Below are 16,068 nucleotides of genomic sequence, written 5' to 3'. Positions count from 1 at the left end.
ATGTCATTTTTATAGATTAGGTTGTAAAAAATTCCTCTAACCCAATTTGGAGGAAAACTGTCCTTATAAAAATGGACACATGTCACTTTTCACTTTTATAGACTAGGTTGAAAAAAATTCCTCCGATCCAGTTTGGAGGAAAACTCTGTCCTAAATTTCCTTCCAAACTCAGTTGGAGGAATTTTCTTCAACCTAATTTATAAAAGTGACATGTGTCATTTAATCATGTGAAAAGTACATGACTTTTTAATAGTAGGGATAAAGCTGAAATAAATTTTATTAAAAACTCATGTGCATCTCATATGTTATTAAAAAAAAATAAACATATTACTTTTATAGAGTAAGTTGAAGAAAATTTCTTCAACTCAATTTAGAGGAAAATTCTATCCCTTTTTTAATGCCTCCAAAAATTAATAAATTTGCGAGGCGAGTTTCCGGTGTACTAGTCCCTTTCAATTTTATTTTATTTTATATTTTTTTTGTTATTAGGATTTTTAATAGAAGAAACCAGAAATGACGAGAAAATCTCATTTTATAATTTTTTTTTTTTTTTTTAAAGTCAATTAGGATTTTTTTTTTTTTTTAACATTAACTGCGACTATTAGAGACCATCCAAAAGTCATTGTGAAAAGACAATTGAAAATGGTTGCTATTAATCAAATTTCTTTTGGTGCCCCCTATTGGCACATATGAAAGAAATGGTGGGAATAATAAGAAATATTGCCGAAATACAACTTAAAGCTTATTCGTGATGCCAACCATTACATAATCATGTGAAAAAACACACACAAAGATTCACTACAATATTGATGATATTCATGCAGAATCATCAGGATAAGCAAAGGCTTCTTATAAGACTGCAACAACAGAGAAGAGCAAACCACGTTAAGGGAGGAAGCAGCCATGCAGGCACCCGCTAGCCAAGGCAGTAGCCGGATTCCGGTGAAGGGGAATAAAATTCCGGCAGCGATTGGCATGCCAATGATGTTGTACTCAAGCCGGATCCGGGACATAGTCTTTCTGGAGAAATCAATGGCTGTGAGTACATCCAAGGATATTCCAATTACAGTGATTATTAATATCACTGTAAAAATTCTGGTCAAATCAGAACCAACTAAAGATATTCCAGGCCTATGCTTCTCATATTCTTTAGAGGTCGCAAATTTGACACGGGTTAGAGTTTTATAAGGATTGAGTTAACATAAATATACGTGGTCTTAGTTACATGTTTTTATATGACTCAAATTCGGCACAAGACATTAAATATTAATAAATTTTTACACAACTTGTAAAGGTGTTAAGTGAGTGAAGCCCTCGTGAGCGAGCTTGGGTCAATTATTAAATAAGCAGTTTCGTGAATACAAATATTAATTCGAATATTAAACGAAGCAAGCTCGACTCGACTCGATTAAGCTCGTGAGCAACTCATATAAGAGTTGAATTAGTAGTTGTTCACATAGTTGCTCATATTAATATTAAAAATTGATGATTTTTTTATTTTTTATTTTTATTTTTTAATAGCATCATTTTATTATAAAAGGATGTATATCTTATATCTTCGAAATCAAGTGCCTTACTGTATTGACTCAAGCTTCATACTCGGCTAGCCAAGTTAAGCAAATGCTCATATGTAAACTAGCTTCTTCAGCCGTTTAAGAGTACTTGAAGTTTAAATTTATAATAAAAAAATTAAATTAAATTAAATATAAACAGCTCAATTCGACTTATTATGAGTTGGAGCTCGGGCTCGATTTTTTGGCTCGTCCTTGAGCTCGAGCCGAGTTCAAGTAAAATATAAACAAGCCGAGCCCAAATAAGAAAAGTTTGCTCAAACTCGACTTGTTTACACCCGACTCGTAAACTTAACACAAAATTAGCAAATTAAAGTGAAGAATATTAGGATTCACAATTATAACTGCACTCATCTTAAAAGTTTTTTTCATGTCAGGGTATCATCCAAAAAATGGACACTCACCTCTATAGCTCTAGCAATTGTCACAGAACTTATCCAATATTGGAATTCTGGAAAAGAGCACAGCACTTACTAGCTACCACTGGCTTTCCAGCTGTCCCGTCTTATCAAAAACCAGTGTGTTCATCTGCAGGGTGCAGGATTAAAAGGAAAAGGTAAGAGAAAAACGAATCTGCTTACAAAATCCACTCACATGCAAGTGCCATAAAGTAAATACCACACCAAAGATCATATGGTCCCTTTATGTTCAAAAAAATAAAAATAAAAATAAAAATTCATAATATATATATATTCAAAGTTTATAATTATCATCCATTAGAGGTTGCTCACGAGTCTCCATCAACATTACTTTTCTTCTAACTTTTTGGGTTGTGAAAGGAAGGGAAAATTAACAATATTGAAATGAAGAAACCTGGTCATCAGCTACTTTCTGAACTGGTGCTCTGGAAGGCTGAGCTACTTCTATAAGTTGAACAATTCTGGAGAGGGTAGTCTCTGAACAGAGTCGTACGTGTGGATCGTGGATACATGCATTATTGTTTTTGCGACAAACATTTTTGGCTTAGGACCACTGAATTTGTTGTTTCTGAAAGCCACAAAAGCATGTTCTAGCTATGGTGTCATTACTTTTAGGCCCATTTGGTTTGCGGAATAGACTCATAGAATGAAATGGCTATTCCTATAGAATAATTATTCTTTTGTTTGATAAGGGTCTATTCTTAAAAATAGTGATTTCCACGGAAATCATTAATTCCTTACACACAGGAATAGTCATTCATCTAAAAATGAAAAAAATAGCTATTCTTGAAGGCAATGATAAGATTTTTTTAAAAAAACCATTTTTTATTCTTTATTTATTTTTTTCTCTCAAACTTTAAAAAAATAAAAATGTCAATGGGTGGCTGGCCACCCACAAAAGGCCCTGGGGTTAGCAGCGCCACCCCCGGAGGGCCTTGCAGTGGACCGGCGAGGCCCTCTAGGGGTGACCGGCCACGGCCACCCCCAACAGCCCTTGGGGGTGGCCTTGACCACCCCCGGAGGTCCCTGGGGTTGGCCATAGCCACCCCCAGTGCATGTTGTGGGTGGTCGGCCACCCATTGGGGTGGTCAACCACTCATTTGATTTTTTTAAAAATTGAGTTTTAGAAAAATTAGAAATCAAATGGGTTTTTTTAATTATTTTAGTTCAATTCTAATTATGAAATATGCGTTGTTACCAAACTAAAGAATTTGAATACTTATTCCATTCCAACATTTTCTATTTAGTAATACCTATTCCTTTTCCTAATGGAATACTCATTCCGCAAACTAAACGGCCCTTAGTTCCATTATACCTCACAGCCCAACCCGAAAGCCCATTGACGTCAACCTCTTTCGGATCCAGCCGATTCCGATTCAAACCGGGTCGGTTTCTCTTTGCTATCCCGTACTCTGAGTCTTACAGTGACAGTACACCAGTAGCCAGTAGGGTTTATCTCCTCCTTCTGAAGCTCCCTTCTCAAAACCCTAGACCCCAAAATTCCCCAAATCCAAATGCTCTTTTGCTTCCACTAGGCTTTACAATTTCGCATCGAATCCCTCTTGTACCAATAACGATGCCGCAAAACGATGACGTGCGGTTCACTTCGTCCTCTCTCAAAATCCCTCTCCCTCCACAACCCTCACCCTTCAAATTCCCGTTCTGTTCCCGAACAATAGCTTCGCAAATGGCGAAGACTAGAAACTCGCTTGCTCAGCTCATCGACTCGGTCAAGACTCGCTCGGATTTCAAGCGATTCGGCCCCGGATTCTCTCATTTCTGGAATCGGTCCACTGAGTTGACTCATTCTGAGTCGAGACTCGGAAACGTGTGGGGCGGGGTTGGGGTGTTGATGGGAAAATCTTCTCTTCTCTGTTCGTCGTCGTTGTCTCTGATTCGGTCGGACGAGTCGACTATTGGAACTCAGAAATCGGGCTCGAGGGCTCAATACGGGAAGGAGGAGGAGCAGAGGCTGTTGGTACCGAAATCTTCGCTTCTCTGTTCGGCTTCGTTGGCGCTGACTCGGCCCGACGAGCCGGCGACTCAGGGAGACTCTTCGGGGAGGGAGGCTCAGTCGAAGGGGCACTCCACGAGTCGAGTGCACGACGAGGAGAGGGTGTTGATCAGCGAAGTGCTGGTGAGGAACAAGGACGGTGAGGAGCTCGAGAGGAAGGACCTGGAAATGGAGGCCTTGCAGGCGCTGAAGGCGTGCCGAGCCAACTCGGCGCTCACAGTGCGCGAGGTTCAGGAGGATGTGCATCGAATCATCCACAGCGGGTACTTCTCCTCGTGCATGCCCGTTGCGGTCGACACGCGGGATGGCATCAGATTGGTGTTTCAGGTATAATTGCTGGTTGAGCATTGTAAATTGACACGCATTTGCAAGGTGTTGGTTTTGAAGATTATAAATTGATAGCTGTTTCCCATGGACATTCTGAACTTTTCTCTGTATCTCTATCTTGTTAACTACAAAGTGGTTAAGAACATTATGACGTTTTGTGGGTAATCTTTTGTGCAAAATGCACACTTGTGTCCTAATAACTTTTGGGAAAATGTTTCTTATTTGGTCTGGCATGGAATAGAACTTAATATTGTTTTTATTGTGGCATAAGGTAGAACCAAACCAGGAGTTCCAAGGGTTGGTTTGTGAAGGAGCTAATGTTCTTCCAGCAAAGTTTCTGGAGGATTCTCTCCGTGATGGATATGGTAGGTCTTTTTATACCATTTTATACGTGTATGCCTGTGTATATGCATGAATTTATATGATACTATTTGGTTCTTAGTCTGCCAGTTTTGGAATGTGCTCATAAGAGACCTTTATTGGTTTTGAATTTTGGTCTCAAGCTGTGCAGGAAAAGTGATTAATCTCAGGCGTTTAGATGAAGCTATATCTTCTATCAATGGATGGTACATGGAGCGGGGTTTTTTTGCCTTGGTTAGTGCTTGATCTCTGAAAATTATGTTTACTGTGTAGAAATGCAGATTTTTTTTGGGGTTTGTTAGGATGCTGAATTGATTTATTATAGACTCAAGGTTTGTGAAGACAGCTGTTCATATTAGTGGATAATTGATTTGTATAATTCTCAAAAGGTTTCAGCTGTCGAGATTCTCTCTGGGGGTATTCTTAGGTTACAAGTTTCTGAAGCCGAGGTCAATAAGATATCCATACGTTTCCTGGACAGAAAGACGTAAGAATTGCCTATTTGATTTGCATGCCTAAATACATGCATCCATTCATTCCAACACTTGCATAGGTACCACACACAAACATACAGAAGTTTTGTAGTAACAGAAGAAGCAGTAGGATTTCATGACTAATTTATGCTTTATTGTTATGTCTTCAGTGGTGAGCCAACTACAGGGAAGACAAAGCCAGAAACAATACTTCGACAACTTACAACCAAGAAGGGTCAGGTACTTCTTCTGCCTAGCTTTTAGCACTTAAATACACAATGGTACCCAAGACTATTTCTTGAGGAACAGGTGTTCTACTTTGGGAAGAACCAGTGATGGAATGAGTTTCAGCTAAAAAGTCTTTTCTATATTGATGCATACAAAAGTTGCTCTTCCTTCTGTCGTTCTTGTTTTGTTTTCACCATCATAATTTATTGGGAGGAAACGATATTCTTTTTTTTTTTTTGTTCTGGTTCAAAGGAAAAGATATTCTTGTTTGTTATTCATAATCACAATGATGTATTCAGAGATGCTAGTTGTTAACATTGACTGAATTGGAACCTGAAGTGTTATGATTTCCTTTTTCTTTGCCATAAATGGGTCTACCTTATGGAAATACACAAGGTTTAGTTGTTAAATACCGACTGTAAAGATACTTGCACTCTGGATGATCCTTGTTCAGGTGTACAGTATGCTTCAGGGAAAAAGAGATGTGGAGACCGTATTAACTATGGGAATCATGGAAGATGTTAGCATTATTCCCCAGCCTGCAGGTGGTGAGTAAAATGTTTTCCTTCTGAATCATCCCCTGTTGAGATATATTTGTTTTGCAATAATATTTTATAAGACATGCTAAGCTAACAATAAATGATTCTTTAAACATGCTAAGCTAGTTATTAAAAAAAGTTATGGAGCTCTTTATAAAAAAAAGAAGTTATGGAGCTCTTGAAAAATGTTGCTGATATGCAAAATCCTTCTGAACATTTGAAGAGTAGTTTTTAAGGAGAAACTGATCTGATTTGAATTAGAGGCATAATGTAATTTAGGAAACCACTTTAAATCCTACTCAGGATTGCAAATATGATGATCATTATAATAAACTCCCACGACAAAACTATTGTATGGCGTTCACATAAAGTGGGTCAGAGAATTCATGGGTGACTTGGAACAGAGAATTGGCATGAGGATCCCCCGTGAAAGCTTTGAAAACTTGGTTTTTAAGTGGGCAGAAGTGGCATTGCCTCAATTTGCATGTGAGCAGATTCCAGAATTCATGATATCATGACATAAGTAGTGTGAGTCCCCCAATTAGTAATAGGGGAGTAGTTGCAATAGATATGGATCAAGTAGGGTTTGGACTATGGGGTTGCTAGCAGGCATAGGCTGCCTGGTTGCAGCAACATTTTGACAAAATTTACAAGAGTATTTTTATTGGATTATGTGTGTGGTTGGTATGGGAAGGGTAAGGGTAAGCCTTAACCATGCGAAAGAAATGCTGAGAACCTGGATTCTTCATTGCATATTCAGACTTAAGTGATGAGAGATTTTAATAAGATTGGTTTATTACTTACAAAAAAAACAACCAAAGTGATGAGAGACTGCATGAAATGATCTTGTGAGAATTGTGCCAGTTCCATTAAAAAAGAGAGTGACAAATTAATGGACCAGTTTTACGACCTTTAAACACGAGAAAGTGCAGCATTAAAGCACGTTAACTGGGTTTGAGCTGTATAGCTAATTTAGCTTGGTCTGAATTGTATAGTTAAGTCCTTAAGTGCCACATTGAAGCTCACAAATTCAAGAGATTCTTAGAAGAATGGATGAAGCCCAATGGCTATAGTCCCCAGACACTGAGTTTTTTACCAAGCCCTCCTTTGCCAAAATTCATTCCTACTAGACAGCTTAGTCAATTTTTAAGTGATACTTTGTTCAAATATATCTTGTAAACAGCTGTTTGCACTGTTTGTTCCTGTTTGTTCTATTCACGTCCATTATATCTCATGATTTAAGCTATGGTGGAGAGGAATTTGGGACAAAGGCAATCGCCTGTTAGTGACCTTGGGGATCATAGATTCAATTTGCCCATCTAGTTAAATTATCTTATTTTGATGGTAGGAATTTTTTTCAAGCAATTATATTAGCCCTGGAATCCTGTGTCCCCTCTCTTTCCAAACTTCCATTTGATATAGCCTGGATTACATAGTTAATCCCTAACCTATCTGATAGTATTGATTTAAGAAAAAGATGTACATTAGTATGTTGGAAATTCCTGGACCAAGAAAATCAGATGTTTGGATTGTTGTCAACAATAAGCCATCATCTATGACTCAAAAGATGAAAAGACATCATGCTTAATCTTATAATTTCTAATAATTGCCATTTTTCAAAGAGTATTAGCAGTTAGCAAACTAAGACTAATTATCAAAACAATTAGCGAACTAAGACTAAGACAAACATCCAAAATATCTTATCTATAGGTTGTACAATAAGGATACACATTAACTCTTTTTTTTTTTTTTTCGCTTTGAACTCTTTTTTTTTGTTTTGTTTCTTTTGTGTGGTTGAGACATCATATGGACAAGTTGACATGAAAGATCATCATCTTCCAATAATTCTGATCCACTGTAGGAATATGATTGTTCTTGGTTACTGGCCTTATATGACAATGTGCTCATAGTACGATCTAGAATTAGTTTCCAACTGCTAGTCACTTGTTGAAAGCCATGAGAATAATTCTGTGGATTTAGACTGTTGAAGTTCAAGCATGGCTTGTCTTTCTCTTTCATTAGGTTGGTTAATTGACAATTTTTTGTTGTTTGCACTCTTGTTTCTTTTGTGGTATATATGTCATTATAATGATCTTATGTGTGTTATTGAGTGGAGATGCTTCTACGCATGCTTATGAGCTTCAACATGTTTTCCTTTATCTTCGATTTTCTGCATCCTATTATTTATTTGTTGTCATTTTTTTTTTTCAACATGGTAGACACTGGTAAGGTTGATATGGTAATGAATGTTGTTGAGCGTCCAAGTGGAGGTTTTTCTGCTGGTGGTGGAATATCAAGTGGGTAAGTTTGTTAGTTTGAAGAAAACTATCATGCAAGTAATCTTACCTAAAAAATTATTTTTGTTTCAAAGCTTAAGTTAATCTAACTTGCGCTGTATAATATTTACTTGGTGATATTTCGATTTATAGGATTACAAGTGGCCCTCTATCAGGACTGATTGGAAGGTAAGCTTATGAACTACATTATATGGTTGGTACCTTTTTCCAGTTCTAATTCTTCCTTTTTCCATTTACATGATATGAGATATCCATGCACAGTAATGAAAATTTTATCTCAAAAAACCTTTCTATGTACAATGGAGCAATGGGGCATTTTCTATGATGCAATTGGTTGTTTTGATGCGTCCATAACTCAGGACAGAAATGACCAGTTTAGTTTATCTTTTTTCTTTTCCTTTTTATTTTTTATTTTTTCTTTTTATTTTATTTTATTTTTATTTTTTTTAAATCCAGAAGTTATTCAGAGGCTACAAATTGATTTGAGTCAAAGCTTGTTGCCTTGCTTGTGCTTTTGCTTCATTCTGAAGTGCTTATCTTGAGACAATATTAGATGTTGGATTCAATTCTTTAACTTGTACACACAATGAGACCTGTATGTGAGTTCATATAACATAGGAAACAACGTAGTTGCTTTCCCAGGCTCCTTTGAGGGTGGCTGTTTTTGTGTGGTCGGCGGCTCAATGCAAGATCTTGACCTTGGATAATCTTAGGAAGCGGCATGTTATTGTGATGAACAGATATTGCTGAGCAAGAGGAATGGGGAGATGGTGGACCATCTTCTTCATTGCGAGGTAGCATAAGCTTTATGGTTATGGAGTGCCATCTTTAGTCGTTTTGGGATGTCTTGGGTTATGCCGAGAAGGATTATTGACTTGTTTGCCTGTTGGTAGTCCTCTTGATGATTGAGGAGTGTGGCAGTTTGGAAGATGGTGCCTATTTGCCTCTTTTGGTGTTTATGGAGGGAAATGAACTATAGGTGCTTTGAAGACGTGGAGAGTTCCTTGAAGGACATTTTATCCTCTTTTCTTTTCATACTTTGTAGGCATTTGTGCCCCCTTTGTCGATTAGTTATGGTGATTTTCTTGTTCACTTTTCTCGTTCTAGCTAGGTGATTCTTGTTGTATACTTCTGGTGTACTTAGGGGTGCCTTACGCTTTTAATAAGACTAGTCATTATTAATTTTAAAAAAAGGAATCTACACAAGAATTATTATTATTTTTTTTTTTGATGAAGTTTGCTGGTTTAGGCCTCTTCATTTAAGAGCTTATAGCCAACTCATCAACTTGTTTGTCTTGGTTTTATTACGGTAATGACATCCGTACAAACCGAAGGATTTTGGCTTTGGGAATTTATTTTCGCAAATTGCCAAGGGACCAATACCATGGCTACTTGTGTTAATATTGATTATTGCAATTTTGAGAAAGGCGTGTAACGGTTTAAGGAAAGTGTTAGCCACATCTGTGCTATCATTTCAAAATGACTAAGCAAGTTGCAATTGGAGCTACCTAAAATTGCTTATAAAGTCCAGTTTCACTTAGGAAAGAACCAATATGGGACTTCAACACTCATGAGCTCCTTTAAATTATTCACTCTGTTTGGGCTAATCATCTTTCTAATATAGGACTGAGATGTTACAATCTCCCCTCTTTAAATACCCAAGGTTCGTTAGGGCCATGTCATTTAGTACTCTAATACCACGTGACGTTACCAGAATGCTTTGATACAATTTGTAATGACTTAGGGGTAGAGTTAGCCACAATTGCGTTATTACTCGAAAATGACTAATTAAGTTGCAATTGGAACTCCTTAGAATCGCTTATAAAGTTAACTCTTACCTTGTAAGGAATCAATGCAAGACTTAGGACCCAAGAAGTCCTTTATAATTTGCCTACTCTATGTACGCTAGTCATCTTTCCAATGTGGGACTTGAGTGTTACTGGGCATGGGTTTCATTCTTTTGTAGGAGCTATCTTCTGCCTTTCTACCACACATTGTAACATTAAATATTCTTTTTATTATTTGATGGAATTTTTGTTGTTTAGTTACATATTATCTTATCTTACAAAGAACTCCATTGTTTGATTATTTTCCTAATGATAACTGTTCCATTAGTTTTACAAGTATTATTACAGAATAAAACCTCTGTGACCTACTTCCCAGCTGTAGATAAAAAGTTTTGATGTATCCAAATGTTGTTGTGATGTGAAGGAAAACTTGTTTGGGAAATAACACAATTTGTGCCCATATTATCTAGTGTTGCACTAGATTCTTGTTACTTCGCATGATTTTGGCGTTTAGCTTATTTATATTTTTATTTCAATTGCAGCTTTGCATACTCTCATAGGAATGTTTTTGGAAGAAACCAGAAACTCAATATCTCTCTAGAGAGGGGCCAGATTGACTCAATATTCCGCATAAATTATACTGACCCATGGATTGAAGGAGATGACAAGCGGACATCCAGAACAATAATGGTTCAGGTAATCTAATTTGTTGCTTCTTTTTTCCTTGTACTATGTTTCTTGTCATGATAGAAAGCTGATTATTACTTGATTTATTTTAAATATTTTTACTTTAGAATTCAAGAACCCCTGGAACACTTGTTCATGGTGACCAACCGGATGGAAGTTGCCTGACCATTGGCCGTGTCACAGCTGGTATAGAATTTAGCCAACCAATCAGGCCTAAGTGGAGTGGAACAGCAGGTCTGTTTTTTCAGGTACTTGGACTAAAATTGCCATCTCCAATGGCTACTTTTGATGCCAAATAGGATGAATTTTTACACCTGTGATACTGGTAAGCTTTTGAAAACCTTTATAGTGCTCATAAAGTGCAGATTTTCTCCCCCTTACCTGTGGTGGTTCATTATTTATAAATCGGGAGAAATGTATTAGTGGGTTCCATTTTCCTTTGGCCAGTGCTCAATATAATATGGAGAAATTATATATCTTGATATTGTGCTGGGATTGCTGTCCTTATGCTGTCTCCTGGAATCATTAGTTTAAAGATTGTAGATTATATTTCGTAATTGTCCTTATACAACATTACTTATCAAAAAAAAAAAAAAAATTGTCTTTATATATCACTAGTGAAAAGATTGTTGTTTATATTAAATATTTGTCTGTATATTTATATTCTCGGTGTTGCTTCAATCAATTAATCTTCATTGTTCTAGCATGCTGATGTTCGTGAAGAAAAAGGAAACCCTGTTATTAAGGATTTTTACAGCAGTCCACTTACTGCAAGGTATACATGTTTAGCAGTGGATATTACCAACTTTTTTTTTATTAGTAGATATTACCAGCTTTTGTATGGTTGATTGCCAAGTGTGACCTGTTAATTGTACATAAGAGGTCCAATATATTGCTTCTGATCTTATGTTCTCAATTTCCTCTTCGCTTGTGCAGTGGCAAAATCCATGATGATATGCTACTTGCTAAATTTGAGAGTGTCTACACTGGATCTGGTGACCAGGGCTCTTCAATGGTGAGACATTTACAGTCGTTGTGAAGTTATAATTCTCACTCTATCCGTAACACTCATACCTGTTTGTCTTGCAGTTTGTAGTCAACATGGAACAGGGACTTCCAGTTTTGCATGAGTGGTTGTCTTTCAACAGAGTGAATGCTCGTGCCAGGAAGGGTATAGAAATTGGTCCTACTCGCCTTCTTTTAAGGTATGGTGCCTAAATGGCAACTTGAGAGGCTTTCGTGTAAGAACATTCAGCTGGGTGACATCTTTTTTCTCTTAGTTCCCTGTTATTGTTGTTATTCATTGCCAGTGAAGCAAATGATGATCTGGTTTACTTAGCTGACTGACTTTGGTTTTTATTGGTAGTTTGTGTGGTGGTCATGTGGTGGGTAATTTCCCTCCGCATGAAGCATTTGCTATTGGTGGAACCAACAGTGTGAGAGGTTATGAAGAAGGTGCTGTTGGCTCTGGTCGATCTTATGCTGTTGGTTCTGGAGAAATCTCTTTCCCCATGGTAAGTGGTACTTTCTTTTCTTTTTTGGATTGGGGGGGGGGGGGGGGGGGGGGTGGTGGCGGTTCTTTTAAGTATCTTGTGATTTGCATATTGCTGTTCCAAGTGGAGAGCTTTCAGCTTTGCTACATTTTCATTATGTTTTAACATTCAAATCTTGTCAAAATTTCCTTATTTGAGAGAAATAGAAAGTTCTTCTGACTGCCTGACAGACTTCAGATAGTGGCTTAAAGCAAAGGGAAGCAGGCTAGGAAAAAGAGTAGAAATCTGAAACAACCAACTAGATGTGCAATTGGTAATTTAGAGTCGGAAGGTTAAGGTGATCAAGACTGGACAATATATACTGAATGAATAAGATGTTTGAAAAGCTGGGAGCATAAAAAGAAGGGATAGTGGATATGGAAGTGTAGGAGCATATGCAAAAGTGATTGTCTTCTTTGTCTTAGATAAGTTATCTTTGAGGAGAAATTGAATAGTAAGACTTGTCAGGATGCAGCCTAGTGGTCAAAGGGCGGGCTTGGGATGAGCTGTAGAAAAATGAAGAGTAAGATGCTTTAGTTAAAGTGAATTGGAGGGGTTGGGGGAAGTTTGTAATCACACTAGATTTGAAGTGGGTGATGGTTCCAAGGTTAGGTTTTAGCATGATATATGGTGCGAGGATATGGCCCTTAAGGATGCCTTTTCAGTTTTATTTGGTATTGCTCGCACAAAGGATGCTCATGTTGAAGCTCACATGAAATTTTTTGGAGGTGCCATTTAGTGGAATGTGAGCTTTGCTAGAGTAGTAGCTCAGGATTGGGAGGTGGGTGTCTTTTTCTTGTTCTAGAGGTTGTATTTAGTAAGAATGAGACGGGAAGGGGAATATAGGTTGTGGTGGATTCCTTTCACAAGAAGGTTGTTTGGTGTTAAATTCTTCTACAGTGTCATGGGTTGTCATGATGGTTTCCGTTTCCCTTGGCAAAGTCTTTAGAGGACAAAGGTTCCATTGAGGGTGGTCTTTTTTGTGTGGTCGGCGGTCTTAGGAAAGATCCTTACTGTATATAATCCCCAAAAGTGGCACGTCATTGTGGTTGATTGGTATGTTATGTGCAAAAAGAATGGGGAATCTGCAAACCATCTTCCATACAACAGCACTCTGAGTGTATATGCAAAAAGATAGTTGTAAGGAAGGATTAAAACCAAGATTTTGAAAATGGCCAAATTACTTGACAACTTCAAGAAGTAAATTATTAAAAAATTAGGAAATTTTTCAGAGAAATTAATGACTTAATAGTCAAACTTCTTTTAATCTCAAAAGATAATAATTTTTTTTGATAAGTAATTCAATATCGTTAATAAAGCGTAGTGGGGCGCAACCCTATATAAGAGAACCTCCTAATCAAAAGAAAAAAAAAAAATTCAAAAAATCTGCAAAACTAGAAACAAGCAAAGCTATGATATGCTGAAATCCAAATATATAAAGTGTTGAACATAATCTTAGGATTGGATTACAACTGTTTAAACTTAAATTACCAAATTGGAAATTTGTATATTTTAAAAAATTGGAATTGTTGATTATCCTAGAATATAAGATATTAAGCATTTTATTTGTTAGACGTGTTATGTTGAGGGGAAGGGGGTGGGGTTGTCTTTTAGAGCATAGGATTCCTTTATATGTTTGCTTCAACACTTGCGTCTCTTCAAAATGTTTCAATTCTATGGCCATTGCATTTGTCATTATGCAACATTAAGTTCACCAACAAGGCTACGCCATTTCACTTTGACTAGCACCTCTCTGCTGCTGATGCCAAAGCATTTGAAGCTAGAGAGAGATTTCACCTTGTCATTGCAGCTTTTCTTGTAAATCCACCATTTTGACTTCCCTACTTGTTTTGCAGTTGGGCCCAGTAGGGGGAGTTATTTTCGCTGACTATGGAACTGATCTTGGATCAGGCCCAACTGTGCCTGGTAGGTATCTTTTTGTTTGTTTCATTTACACTTCCAAGGTGTTTTTTTTTTTTTTTTTTTTTTTTTTTTTCTGGTTTTATTTATCTAGTCATTATTTGGGTTATATTTGCCAACATGACGGCAATGATTATGGGATGACCTGACTGACTAGAAATCTTGGTCGGTAAAGCTGAATTATTGTCTTTGAGGTGGAAAATTTGAAAATATGTAGGCAATGAAACTTTTGACTTTCAGGCAGATGGTTTTCTCACCTTTTATCTAGAAAGGAATATTTGTTGGCAGCAATTTTCGACCAGCATCAGTTGCTAAAGTGCTGCTGGATCAATTTAAATTATAAAACTTCATTTCTTTTGGACATTTCTCGTTTTGCTGCTTTGGGCACATTTTCCAAATATTCGTGCTTCTTTGTTAGGTGATCCTGCCGGAGCAAGGCTGAAGCCTGGAAGTGGATATGGATATGGGTTTGGCATCCGAGTTGAGTCACCACTGGGGCCACTACGTCTTGAATACGCATTCAATGACAGGCATGCCAAGAGGTTTCACTTCGGGGTTGGTTATCGGAACTGAGGTCCTCTTTGTACTCTGGTTTCTTCTCCTTTGTTTGCTAGTCGCCACACTTCTTTTTTGTAACTAATTTTTGTTTTTGATGTAGAGGCCTAGTGTTGTTGCTAGTGATTTTTTTTATTTTTTGGAGGGGGAATGGGGATAGAGAGGCAACAAGGAAGCATCAATTATGGGCGTGCATATGGCCGTGCTTTTTTTTTTTTTTTTTTATTGAATTATTAATTTTTTCTGTAATTCATTTACATGACATGTGATAAATGTTGAGTCGACAAAATCTAAAATCGTCTGCCTCCAAATGTAGTAGTATTCCAAGGAAAATGTGAGGCCAATCTTCAACTAAGTTGGTCCTATTTTCCTAGAAAATGTGAGTTCCTTTTTGTCGAAGTTTACCAAGAAAGATTCACTTAATAGCATTTTTCATTTTAGGCCATCCCCATAGATTGGTCCCCATCCATTGTTTAGGATTCCTTGAGCCATCTTTACCAAAAGGGCTGAATAGAAATTTCTTACCCTAAGGTTGAAGAATGTATGTACGATTGTGCTTGAAGATGTGGCTTCCTATTTTGTCAAGCTTTCCCAGAAAAGGTTCCGAATAGCCAGTCTTTTATTTTAGGACGTCAAGATAGGTCGGTCCCCACCCACTTAATTAACATACATTAGCCATCTTACAATAGGGCTGAAGAGACATTGCTTATCTAAGGCTGCAAAATTTGTTGTACGAGCGGATCATCATCCTCTACGGCTATATATGCCTTTCTTAAATAAACAGTGATTGTGGGGATTAATTTCGTTTCGATTTGTGAAAGAACATAATCTTCTTGGTTCAAGACTTGTATCACATCTGGTTCAATTCGTTGTGTATTTAACGTAACATATATAGCATCATGTCATTATGTATTTCTCTTTTTTTTTTTCTTTGGTGTGTGTTTACAGCAATGCTCGGTAAAAAATAAAACATGTATAAAACATGATATGTGGTGTGAGGATCAGGCCCCCAAGGAAGCTTAATTCTCTAGATTTGTATAATTTTGCTTGCGTTAAAGATGCTTTTGTGGCAGATCATTTAAAGATTTCTAGTGGCTCTCATAATTGGAACGTAAGCTTTATTAAATCGGTTTATGATTGCGAGGTAGATGTTTTTGTTTTGCTTTTTAATTTATTATATTCTTTCAAATTGGGGCGGGGAAGTAAAGACAAGCTTTGTTGGACCCCTCCAAAAGAGGCTTGTTTGATGTTAGATTGTTCTACATCGTCCCTCTTGATAGTTCTTTCCGATGGAAGAGATTTTGGCGGAGTATGGTTCCCTTAAAAGCAACGTTCTTTACTTGGTTAGCCGCCCCATGG

At 37.2% G+C, this 16,068-nt stretch overlaps 1 protein-coding gene across 1 annotated transcript; it reads left to right on the top strand.

The window, feature by feature from the left end:
* The first annotated feature begins 3,426 nt into the window (after positions 1–3,426).
* Positions 3,427–15,578, top strand: OEP80 (outer envelope protein of 80 kDa). Its single transcript, XM_059573886.2, has 16 exons — positions 3,427–4,331; positions 4,603–4,696; positions 4,843–4,925; positions 5,081–5,178; positions 5,335–5,404; positions 5,847–5,940; positions 8,151–8,232; positions 8,361–8,396; positions 10,558–10,711; positions 10,810–10,950; positions 11,407–11,477; positions 11,639–11,717; positions 11,792–11,907; positions 12,069–12,216; positions 14,091–14,160; positions 14,573–15,578. The coding sequence occupies exons 1-16, from the start codon at positions 3,567–3,569 to the stop codon at positions 14,725–14,727; spliced, it is 2,256 nt and encodes a 751-aa protein (XP_059429869.2). The 5' UTR covers positions 3,427–3,566; the 3' UTR covers positions 14,728–15,578.
* Positions 15,579–16,068: the final 490 nt, after the last annotated feature.

This window comes from Corylus avellana, chromosome 8 (assembly GCF_965113065.1).
Source record: "Corylus avellana chromosome 8, dhCorAvel1.hap1.2, whole genome shotgun sequence".
Classification (NCBI taxonomy): domain Eukaryota; kingdom Viridiplantae; phylum Streptophyta; class Magnoliopsida; order Fagales; family Betulaceae; genus Corylus; species Corylus avellana.
This window is presented reverse-complemented; position numbering and strand designations above follow the sequence as displayed.

Bases quoted from the DNA above. Each gene is read 5' to 3' on its own strand.
- OEP80 (XM_059573886.2), top strand. From the start codon at position 3,567: ATGCCGCAAAACGATGACGTGCGGTTCACTTCGTCCTCTCTCAAAATC. The intron at 4,332-4,602 runs GTATAATTGCTG...TTGTGGCATAAG, and splicing joins GCATCAGATTGGTGTTTCAG to GTAGAACCAAACCAGGAGTT. The intron at 10,712-10,809 runs GTAATCTAATTT...TTTTTACTTTAG, and splicing joins CCAGAACAATAATGGTTCAG to AATTCAAGAACCCCTGGAAC.